At 34.3% G+C, this 13,056-nt stretch overlaps 1 protein-coding gene across 1 annotated transcript in view; it reads right to left on the bottom strand.

Annotated features, from left to right (window-relative positions):
- Positions 1 to 13,056, bottom strand: part of CalpA (calpain A) — a gene marked incomplete at its 3' end in the record, with an annotated part of 46,742 nt that overhangs the window by 21,029 nt on the left and 12,657 nt on the right. The window contains 5 exon segments of the mRNA XM_081748066.1: positions 652 to 815; positions 992 to 1,239; positions 7,756 to 7,937; positions 8,421 to 8,589; positions 9,931 to 10,065. Coding sequence (XP_081604192.1) covers positions 652 to 815; positions 992 to 1,239; positions 7,756 to 7,937; positions 8,421 to 8,589; positions 9,931 to 10,065 — 898 coding nt within the window.

Raw genomic sequence — 13,056 nt, 5'->3', positions numbered from 1 at the left:
TAACACGATAAATAACTGTACCATCCTTAAAATGAATTTCACTTTCAGATATTTCTTCCCAATACATTTTATATATTAATGTACTTAATGTATAAAATTATTGAGACTAATTCCAGATTAGTTTTATGAATTTTCAAGGTAAAGGACATTTTTCAAATTGGCCAAATTTAGGATAGAATGCATTTGTTATCCTATTCTATTTATTAAAAATAATAATAATTTTAAAAAAGAGGTTTTGTGATAGTAAACGATAACAAAGCTGATTGGGTTTGAGAAAAACCTTTGAAAATAAGTTCCTGAAAAACAAATGAGGAAAGTAAGAAATAATTAATATTTAGTATAAAACTAATTACAAGATCCATGTATTGCAAATCACTTATATTGCAACTTGTACATTACAATTAACTAAATGTGTTTGAAATTTAATGCCAAGTATATTTGTATGCTATATATAAACATTACATTTAAATAAGGATTGTTATTAACCAATATAAAAACAAGACTGATATAAATTAACTAGTTTCTTAACAGTAATGAGAATGATATATCTTTCTAATTGTAGGTATTGGTAATACTCAGTCTGTGTACTAGCAATAGCATGTATTGAATGGACCATCTATCTTCAAATATGTACTCTCAGTCAGTACTTACATGATACAAGGCAAATCCAATCGTCAAACACTCCATTCCCATTTTTCTTTGTGCTCGTCTGTTCTTTTGCATTAGTGCAACGATAACTGTGCATTTATTATCATCATCATCTTCATCTGGATCTTCCAAAGTTATTCGATACTGAGGGTTATAACAGAAAGTCTCTGAAATAAAAATAAAGAAGTAAACATTAATAATATTAATATATAATATATAGGTGTATCAAAGATGAATTTGTCTCTAAAACCCGAGCTGTCACGTAAACATTTATTTTATTATATTACCAGCTAACCATACTTTATAGCATTTCTATCCGAATTGCTCAAGACCGATATCTTACCTAAGTAATTTCTACATCCTCCAGCAGTAGCACCTCTCACCCATTCTCCTTCAAACACACTCATTTCCCATTTCTTTCGATCAGTAGTTTCGTCTTCTAACAATGAATCTGGATTCAAGTTACAGATTTCTAAGCGTGTGAAGTAATTAACAAAGTCTTTATACGACATCCAGAACTCTCCGTCGTCATCAAAAGTAAGACCAATTTCTTCTTTTTCTTCTTCAGGAATAAACTGCCATTCAGGAGATCTAGATAAGATATAAATTTGGTAAAATTATTGTACAATAAAACACCGTATGCTTATTATTAAAAGTGTTTAAAAAGTACTAACTAAATATTTAATAGTAAATATTTAAATTGGACTAACAGACGAAATAATTAGTAATAGATGTAGTGTACTTAGGGTATGGTAGCATACAGAAATTTTAGCTACTGAAGTCTTCAAAATCTCAGTAGTGTTTACAAATTTAAGGGAGGAGGCGGTTGCTAACCTTGTGAGTTTCAATTCCTTTCATTGCACATTATTTTTGTAATTACATAGAAAAAAAAAGTTTGGGAGGTGATACCTGACAACAAGATAGGGTAAAAAGTATAGACCAACCTAAATAAAGAAATCTGTCATTTCAAGTTATAGGTTACCGAAAACATGAAAAAAAAAAAAAAAAAAAAAAAAAAAGAACTCTAAAGGTCCATAGCTCCAATACTATGGGATCTAACGTAGTCGGGTCAAGACTTCACTTAGGAACTAGTATGTGTGCTCTAACCAAATATCTGTTTCAGAATCCTGCGGTACTTACGCAACATTTTTTGTAGAGGGAGTTTGACTACGGGCATATAATTTGAAGTACTCACCAACTACCTCTATAAAAATTGTTGCGGAAGTACCGCAGGATTCTGAAACAGATATTTGGTTAGAGCACATACTATTTATTAAGTGAGATCTTGACCCGACTACGGTAAGTCCCATAGTTCCAAGAGCAATGGACCTTTAAAGTTAATTTTTTCCATGTTTTCGGCTGCCTATGACTCCGAAATGACTGATTTCTGCACTTAGGTTTGTCTATACTTTTCGTCTTATCTTGGTGTCAGGAATCATCGTATTGTTTTGACCCCGTATATAGTTTTATTATTTCAGGATTTGGAATCTACACATTACTTCAATACATTACACGTAAATGTTTTATACATACTTCAATTTCTGAAAGCCTGTAATTTCTTTGAAGAGAAATGTTGCTCATAACACACTATTACATACTTTTATACTTACACTTTCTAACATTTACTGTATTCATATAAGACAGGAATAATTCTAAAAGAAAGAACATTTCTTATGTTCATGCTCCTTCAACATAAGTAATTCGAGAAGTTATGATCGTAGTAACACCGTTGTTATGGAACATTACATTTTTGCCGCAACAGACACCAGAAGTACAGATTTTGAAACTCCGTTACTGCAGAGCTCAATATATTTGTTGCAAATAACAATGCACTGTAAGATTTATATTTTATGATCTAACAATATGTGTTCTTCGTTGGGAATTAAAACTTTGACAATAAACAATGTGAAGTTTATCTAATCCTAAGCAAGGTCACAAAATAATTTATCCAAGTCAGTTCCAATTTCACTAAAAATAATTCTTTCAAATTAGTAGAAGAAAACATAGGTAAGCAGATAGAAAAGAGAAAAAGCAAATAAATAAATAAATCATAAATAAAGAAAAAAAAAACGAGAAGAAACTCTGAAGCGTCCAGGTGGGTACCATGTTGGAACAATGAAAAGTTACGTGATACTTGTAAGTTTAATTTCAGTTCTTATTCTTATTTCATTGTTTTCTTAATTATTGTACCTCGTTTTAACTTTTATACCTACTTTTCTTTCTTTCTTTTATCTTCGAGGGTGGATCAAATATAAAAGGGATTTTATTTTTTATTTAAATTCATTTATTGAATACCACAAGACACTTACAATTTATTTTTCTACATAGTTTCGTCCTTTGGAAGTGCATTTCTCCCAGCGTATGGGCAGCTTTCTGATGCCCTCATCGTAAAAAGAACAGGGTCTTGTCACCAGCCAGTTGTACACGAACTCTTCCACACTCTCATCATCTTCAAATCGTTGCCCTCCTAGAGTTTTTTAAGCAGTCCGAACAAATGGAAATCGCAGGGCGATAAGTCCGTGCTGTAAGGAGGATGTCCAAGTGTAGTCCAGTGCATTTCCTGTAGCTTCGAGACAGTTCGAGCTGCAGTATGGGGTCGCGCATTGTCGTGCAGGAGGTGGATCTGTCGGATCCATTAGTCTCGTCTTTTGCGGCAATATGCAACCCTCGCCTTGTTCAACAGCTCGCAGTAGTATTCAGCATTTAATGTGCGTCGCTCATGTACAAAGTCAATCAGTAAAATGCCTCACCGATCGAAAAAAAAAAAAAAAAAAACGGTTGAAAGAACCTTGCCAGCTGACAATCGAGTCTTGGCTTTCACTAGTACTGCCTCCCCTTTCCTCCGCCACTCCTTACTGGCTTGTTTGGATTCAGGAGTGTAGTGAATGTTTCGTCGCAGGTAACGATCAGACTCAAAAATGCATCACCACCTCGGGGGCGCGGTGGCTCAGTGGTAGAGCGTTCACCTCCGGTGCTTGGGGTCCCTGGTTCGATCCCAGCTCGCGCCGTGTGTACTTCGTGGTGGATAAACACCGTGCTCGTGGGTTTTCTCGGGGTTCTCCCGTTTCCTCCCACTTTCTTCATTCCACCATTTCACTCATCTCTCATCATCACCGTCTCCTTTAGCCTAACCGGCATAATCGTGGGACGTAAAACTTAAAGATTTCATTTCATTTTTTTTCCATTTTTGCATCACCTTCTTCCGCAAACCTTGTTTTAAGCCTCTGACAGACCTCCAAACGTCTCAACTTCAGATTTTCGGTTAAAAGGTAAGGGACCCATCTGGAACACACTTTACAGAACTGTAGGTCGTTTCTGATTATGATTGCTTAACAGCTCCCATAGCTGATTCCGACTTGTTCTGAAATTTCTGATATTGTTACTCGTCGATCGTAGTCAATAATGCCTTTAACGGCACGAATGTTTTCGTCCGTAATGCTGATCCGAAGACTGCGATCGTGTTGCTGATTTTCCACACGTTCTCTTCCTTCCTTGCACTTTTTATGCCAGGCATATACACACATCCTTGACAATGTTTGATCCCCGAACTGTGCAGTTAATCTCTGGTAAATTTCTGCCGCTGTAACTCCTTCACGAGCAAGGAATTTTATAATTATGCATTGCACAGTGGAGGGGTGCACATGTTGCTCCGACATCATGAGCGGTACTGACGAAATGGCAGGAAATATCTAACAGCACGCTCTCTCTACTCCCAGCAGTCCCGTCTAAACATAGCAGAAGCGCGCGGCCAGTCCTACCAACTGTCAATGTTCAGGAACAAAAATCCCGTTTATATTCGATCTCTCCACGTATCTTTCGCTCATCTATTCATTCGCCTTTGCACTACCCTTAGATGAGGTTACCACTCCAATGGAATTCTGAATCTCTAGTTTTCATTGAAGTAACCGTAAACTGAACCGTATTCTTGCTCATATTTACCTTCCTACATTTCTGTGTAAGTCTGAAACTCTCTCCCAAAGCCTACTATCGCACTTCCGGTTTTTCTACTACAATTAGTGTAAGATGGAAAATTCTCCGCTATATTTTTCCGGAAAATTTTCCATTCAAAACAAATATCAGTGATCAAGTAAAAATTCTTCATTAACCATAACATTGATTGAATTCATATATAGAAATGTTAAAAATTGAAAGATATTTTAAAGAATATGAAAATTTTCATGGCTCAGGAAATTTTCAGTACTATATAAGAACAAGTGAAACAATTTTTCATGAATCGAAAAGTTACGTCTCGTGTATGGCAAAATTGAAAAACTTTCTATGAATCGGAAAATTTTCATTTTGAAGCAAAAACAAGTTTTTGTGAATCTGAAAGTTTTATTGTTCTGTAGAAACAAGTGAAAGGAATTTTCATGGATCGGAAAATTTTCATTCCGATTAGGAACAAGTAGAAAAATTTCTTATAAGCCGAACAATTTTGAATATTACTGTATGTTATATGATGCTAGGTGGAAAATTTTCCATTATATTTAACTGCACATTGAGCTATAAAATTGAATTTCTGTAGAGGAAAGTTGGACAGCAACAAATTATAATTTTTCAATTAGCTTTCGGGAACCGGAAAATTTCCTAATATTTCGAGTTGGCAAGTAAAAATTTACATCGAGTTTCTTTATTTTTTCTTTCTCTCTCTCTCATTCAGAGTGTTTGTGTGTGTAAAGTGCAGATAACATAAATCGAGTTCGTAGAGTACAAATATTCTCATCCCATTGTTTAAAATTAAACAAGAAGGCGAAAAGAAACCTTTGTGAATTTATCAATTATTTCAAAAACAGAAAATTCCATTATTTCTTTACATATAGGCCCTGCCTATGTAATGAAATAATTATCCTTATAAAGATTTTTTTTTAAACAGAAAATAAGAAGAAATGCTTTGATTTTTATTATGTTTAAAGCTATGAGAAAACTTCGCCTTACGCATATTAAACTGACGAAATATAATTTTGTGAGATCAAAGGTGAATTCTGAGGGAAAAATACATTGAAGTTTTTGAAATACCTTTGCAGAAATGAAGATTAATTAGATTTTCCCTTCATGAAACTTTTTTCAAACAATATTTATTACAAATAAATTTTAGGCTAAACAACAATGTATGAATAAGTGGAGTATGTTTTTATGAATCGGAAAATTTTCCGGAAAAATTTTCATCATTGACTACAATCCATACTAACATTATCGTTTTTGCTAATCCAATGCTGCTCTCGCTTACAGCAGTAATTCTGCAAACTTTCATACCTTGTGCCAATCCCCACTCCCCTTTAGCGAAATTCAATTTATCCTCGAAAATTCTTTTATAAATTGCATCACCCCCTATTGTTAATTCATAACGTTTATGTTTGGATGCTTCCTATTTCTTAGTAGAAATATGCAACAAATATCCTTGACCTCGATCATGCTCTTCCATTACGCCATTCTTCTATTCCCCTTCCAAATGGCAATCTTCCTTTCTCTTTCCTTCCCTATCCTTGCAGCATTAATGAACTGACCAAATTTAGTCTCGTAATAGAAAATAAAGACGGGAAACTTGAACGAAGGCTCGCCATAAGCCTATGCTTCACCTATACAACACAATCTCAACCAATACTCAACTTCTCTTTCAGCTCTCTCGCCTTCATACGAGTTCCTTTCCTTACCCGTAAATTATGCTGTCAATATTATTTGTTAACACAACCGATTAGATCTAACGATACTTCTCAGAGAAATGTATTTCAGCATCCAGAAATTTCTCGCACCTTTTAATAACCATACCTTGAAAATACATGTCCTTTATCTTCAAAAGAATTGTTGACCACCTTTCGGACTCTCCAAATACCACCACAGCACTACACCTATCAAAAGCAGGGTAATCTTCATGCTGTACTCGGACCTCACTATCAATGCTGCAGATAAGAGCTCCCACCACAATAATCATTAATTTCTTACAACTAATCTGAAGTCCTATAACAGTGCTCCAACTGCATTGAGTACAGACCTCTGGAGAAAAATCCAACCACTATTTCTCAATCAAATTTTACCTAACCAACCATGGTCCACTTGAGGGTCATTCCACGAATTGCTATTCTTCCAGCCTTATTTATAAATACCCGTAAATGCGTAGTGTTCAGTCTTTGATGTTGGAAAAACTAACGCCTCTTTTCATTTCAGTGAAACTACCCTCAAAATCCTTCCCCCAGACTCCTGTGTGTCAGTCAAAGAGAGGGAATGAAATATTACCATTATATCTATTAAAGCCCCCACACCTCTCTTCTTCCAATGGTTTTAACCACATATAATACCTATCACTACACTCACTCAGTTTCCCCACACTCAACGCCGTTTCCCATACTATACCATACTTTATACCATATATAATTATTTTTCCTATGTATTGTAAATTATCTCCCATTTATTATTAATTACTTTTGTTATTTCCTTCACTAATTTTTTTATTTTTTAATTTTCAATAAATAATAAGTTTGTTTTACAGATTTTCCCCTTCATTTATTATTCTTTCACTCGGATACATTCTTAACGATCCGTTTCAACAGTTTCATCTTCCTCCACTACACACTGCCTACTTCCAGCCTGTAACACTTCATCTTAGTGATATTGGTTGGTGTTTAGTGTTCCGTTCAGCACCGAGGCTGTGCGAAACTTGGATCTACAGCTGGATGTGAGATCAGAACCACATGAGATCCCATTGGGAATATGACGTTACTCTTCACCCTAATGATAGTGCTGACCCTTTGTATTCTCTTAATGGCTATGGATACCACGGTTAACGATTTTAACTATTATTTCAAATCAATATATTGAAATGGAATTTAAGAATTTACATTATGGACAGACTGAAGCCATGAAAGTATCCTATGTATAAAGAACTATTCTACTACGAATATAACAACTACGTTATGCTAAATCTAACATTAATATAATACAAGCTTGAATTGAAAAGTCTAATCCAAGTTTTAGCCTCACATGAATTTTGCTGACTTTCTAAATATCAGCAAAAGGTTCTAATACTAAATGAAACAGGGATTAAACAGAAAAAAAACTTTCCACCGATAATTGTTTACATCTAGAAACTTCAATTACATAACCAATACATACTTGTCGCTCCATGATCCGTTCCATTCTGCTTCATTACCCCATGGATTCCTTATTCGTATTAATGGTATTTTGCCACTCATCCTTGGTGTTTGAATATCTACCATTTTTACCCGTGTAATACTATATGCATGGCCTTTCACTAAGCCCTGAGGAGTTCGAGCTTCCAATACATTAGGATCAGGCTGGAAATAAAAATAATTACATGAAAAGGACTATATGTACACAAAGATTCCCACGTAACTATTTTTACCAATACCTATGAAGTACGACAAAATTAGCTTCTCAACTGCACCACCTATCGCAAAACAAAGTAGTTACTAATAGTTCACTATTCAGGGCCGTGCCGTGGGGGTGGCGAGCGGGGCAACGGCCCCGGGCGCCGAAGTAAGGGGGACGAAAAATTCGGGGGAAAAAAGATAGGAAAAATTGTTTGGAATATATGTATGGGGCGCCGTCGTATACTCGCCCCGGGGCGCTGATTTTCCACGGCACGGCCCTGTCACTATTAGAATGGACTAAACTAATATGAATACAAGATCGTGCAATATAGTATTTGATGCATTCAATACTTATTAATGCCAAAAGAATATGTTGCATACAAATCTAACTTTAATAGATTTTTTTGCATTTTACAGAAATGGCATGGAAACTTAAAAACTGCCTACCTCAATAGAACAACCCATTAACGATGAGCGTTCAAATGCCTTTAACATTATTTTAAACAAATTGGGCGGAGCTTTATCTAACTCGTACATTTCTGTGACACCACCTGTAAAATCTTCCATGGCTTCACACGTCGTTCCTCCTTTGAGGGCTTCGTATGAACCATGTAATCTGGAAGTACAAAGCAGCAATAATAATTATATAATCTTAATAATTTACAGAAAAAAGCGTGTGAGAATCTACCAAACTAAGAACTGTTCAGTATCAGTTCGAATGACTTTTCACATAAACAGAATAGACTTTTTCTTCCACACAATAGTTGTATTATTTATCTCAAACTTTCAATACTAAAAATGCACAATTTAAAAAACATTTCTCAGATTTTTAAATACGCTAAGATTCTCAATGTAATTTATCTTTTACACGGAGGTGAAATACTTAACGAAACTGGTTTGAGAGAAAAATATTCTGAAAAGATGATTTAGAATTATTTCTTATTTTACAATTCTGTTTAATGTAGTATAGATTAGTCTTTAGACAAACTGTGTATTTTCTATTCTGCACTGAACCTTAAAAATATACACGTTTTCGATGTTAATAAAAATTTCAATTTTGGCATAAAGTTTTGTTTTTAACGGACATTGAAATATCTTAAATTTGTCTTAAATTGTACGCACAATGACAATCATAGCAAAAAATCTTATTTGTAACTCATTAACTGGAAGAACTCGCAAATTTGGTGCATAGCGAAACATATGGAAAATGATTTTATACTACGAAATATCCATCTAACTTTTACCATGAATACGTAAAGATTGGATAATTATTGTACAACACAGAATGATAGTTTTGTAAGTCTAAAAGTAACATCTAAAAGGGATTTTCATAATTAATAGAGAGATACGTCTTTACTTGCGTAATGTTCTTACACTGAGCACAAACATACTTAATATCAGAATTTATACCAATTTCTTCAGAGAATGATTAGAATTATCAAATATAATTTTTGCGTTTCAATTATATTATATATTGAAGCAAAAATATAGATATATTGATCTCAAGGCAGAAACTAAAAGAAAAAGAAAAAAATCGCAGCAAATTGAGAAAACTTAATTGCACCGAACTATTGTTATTCTGCGAAGAATAAAAAAATCTGAAGAAGTTCTAATGAAATGAAATTTTCCAGATAAAAAAGTTAAATCACTTATTTACACTAACACTAGTTTCTGCAGAATTGTGAAAATTTCTGTTTGCAACAATATTACAACACTCATGCATGCAAATTAATAAATTAACCTAGTGTAATATTCCGAATCAATTACATAAATTATGAGGCATATTGTACACATACGATATTTTGAAAGCTTGTCATACGAAACTTCATTCTTTGAAGTGTTAAAGCTGTGAGAACGTACCACTTTTAAAGGTGCGCCAAAAATCTTACAATTCAAATTATCTTGGATTCAATATATAAAAATATTTAAAAAACAAATTTAAACTCCTTTCACTTACTTTGCATATGCCTTTTCAAGAAGAGCACTCCAAAACTCATTACTTTCCGCAGAATGCAGAAACACCAAACGACCATAGTAAGTTGGTAACCTATCGTCAACAACAACGTCCACCCATCTTCCATACTGCCAAAACCTATTTGTATAGGGAAAAAAAAAAAGCTTTCTTTAGGAAAAGAACAATTAATTGTTGTAAGGCTTAACATGAATTATATTGCTTATTATTTATTTTTATTTTCTATTATATTCGTGTGATGAAGATGCACAGTTACTACGAAAACTGACGTAACTGAACAAAAATATCAAAGCATGCCAGTAAAGATACAACCGTACATTGCCGACAAGCTTACTTGATTTGTTTCTTCACATGTTGGCCACTCAGAGCTTTTAAGTCAGTCAGTCAGTCTCACTCTGACTCTTTGCCCCAGCAAAATGCTCAAGAACAACTTCATGAGATAGTTATTTTTGTATCTTCGAGAATATATATATAAAATGTTGCATTATAAAGTTATTAGAACTTTATAATGCGGAAACTAATAGATCCCGCAAAAATATATATAAAAAAAAATATTAAAGCTTCAGCTATGATTTTACCTGTTCCATATTAATATACAATAAAATTTCGTGTTGCTTAGACAGGTACAAATTTTACTGATGGTATGATTAAACTATATCTGACCCCTTTTATAAATAAGCTCTTGTTCAGTAACACGCCAACCACAAGTACAATAGGCCTATGTTTAGCAGAAGGGGTCCAGCTCTTTTCTCTAAAAAATACTACAATTTTGGTAATTTCTGTTCACATTTGGTTAGTTTAGGGTAGGTTAGGTTAGTTTAGATTAGGTTAGGTTAGTTTAGGATAGGTTAGGTTAGTTTAGGATAGGTTAGGTTAGTTTAGTTTATGTTATATTAGTCTAGGGGTCCCGCATAATTTTCCAAAAAAATACAGAATTTCGCTTATTTCTACTAATATTAGGTTAGTTTATGTTAGCTCACGTTAGCTTAGGTTAGTTTATGTTAGGTTAGGTTAGATTTGGTTACGTTATGTTACGTCTAAGTACTTGCATCATTCATTTCTCCTGTAAATTTTGTGTTTTTTACGTGCTTCTGGACCCCTTGTACTAAACATACTCCGTACAATATTTCACAATTGACATCCCTTCAATCACAAATTTTATAATTTTTATATAAGCCCACGCACCAATTAGAATTAATGATTATTTTTCCTCAATATAAATGGAAAGCTTGTGTTGTGTAATCTTCATCTGCCATTTCATTGCCTAAAAATGTTCTAGTTTTATATATTATACTATATACCTCAAGCAGAGGTCTAAGTGAGACTGTATGCGGTTGTGTGCCATACCGCCTCTGGTATTTCAATGAAGCAGTGATGCCAACCTGAAACAATATGAAATCCTATGTCGAGGCAAAAAATCCCATTTTACGTGCGAATTTCCCACGTTATACTAACTAAAAGTATGCTATAATATTAAAAAATTAAATTTCTCTGTCTTAGTCACGTTTTTACAATGTCTAAATGACTAAACCGTAAATTTCGATCTTCTCGAAAAATCTTATATATGCTACTTATTATCACTTTCCGAGAAAATAAGGTCAAAAACTCCCACGATATGGGATGTTTCCCACAGGTTGGCATCACTGCAATCAAGACATATCGCCTCTGGTTTCTCCAGTGATCAAGACATACTGTCACTGCAAAGTGGATGCTAATATACCTTTAATAAATCTATTTTTTCTATACAGTAATTGACGGATAGCTTCGCATGTAAAAAGATTTTACTTATAAAGTAGAAACAATTTATAAGTTGGCAACACCGACATTTTTATTGTCTTTTTCCTAACTTGTGTTTTAAAAATGGAGGTGTCTACAATGAAGTTCACCTACTTTATATCTTGTTTTATACTTTGTTGTGCCATATTCAATTGTTTCTTTTATATGTATGTGTATTTCTTCTTGCTTTAATGCATATAAATGCCGTGATTATGGATAGGCGGATTTAGAGGTTTTCTGCTGTGGGGCCGGACCATCCGGGGGTCTGGAATACCCCTCGGTCGAGTAGGGGGTACGGGAGTTCTCCTGTGGGAAATTGTTTAAAAATTGTTAATATAAAAACTCTTGTTTTTCAGCATATTCCGTTTTGAGTGATTATGTAAATAGAAATGCAACCTTTTAAACAAAATACTCTCAACATGTTTCAACATTTAGATAGCCGGTATATCGAGTCAAAATCGTAATAAACCACACCGCACCTGCTTTTTCTTCACTTCGAACCCTGATCTCAAGGGACTATCAGACAAAGACATAAAATTAGATTAGGGCTGCCTACCACAATGCAGCAAATAATTACAACTATGATTACACAGTAAAAATTGTATTTGGTTTTGTACTGTTCTCTATATGAATTGGATTCCTATGTTCTATTTTAAAACCCTTACATAATTGCTTAAAAATAGTCACCATCATCATAGGTATTCTGCTCTTAATGGCAGGTCACTTGCCGCAGCTGGGAAGTTTCCATGCTCTACGGTCTTCCGCTAACCTCTTCGTCTTCACGTAACATCTTTCTGTTTTTATATTGTTCATTAATTGTAGTCTCCTTCGCCCCCTTCCTCTCTTTTTAGTCACCATAGCCTCTAGGACGTCCCTCATGATACAATTTCTTCTTAGGCAATGTCCCAACCAGTTTATCTTCCTCTTCTCAATAATATCTAAAAGCGTTCTTTTCTCCCTCACCATTTTAACATCCTCTCATTCATTTTCCGCTCGACCCAACTAATTCTTTCCATTCTTCTTCACACCCACATTTCGAAGGCTTCGAGTCGTTTTTCATCACTTTTGCGTAATGTTTATGTTACCACACTCCACACGAAGTATTTTATGAGTTTTCTCAAATCTTTATTAGGTCCCACAAAACAGACTTTTTTTTTTTTTCCTTCTAAAGGCTTCTTTCGCCATTCCTATTGTTGCTTTTATTTCGCGTTCGCACTTTATGTCACTACTAAGAATACTACCCAGATATAGAAAACTAGTCACTTGTTCTATTTTCTCCCCTCCCACTTTTATATTTGACACAGACCGCTTCGTTCCAATTACCATGGCTTTCTA

Source organism: Thermobia domestica, unplaced genomic scaffold, assembly GCF_964235325.1.
Source record: "Thermobia domestica unplaced genomic scaffold, izTheDome1.hap1.1 HAP1_SCAFFOLD_1110, whole genome shotgun sequence".
Classification (NCBI taxonomy): domain Eukaryota; kingdom Metazoa; phylum Arthropoda; class Insecta; order Zygentoma; family Lepismatidae; genus Thermobia; species Thermobia domestica.
This window is presented reverse-complemented; position numbering and strand designations above follow the sequence as displayed.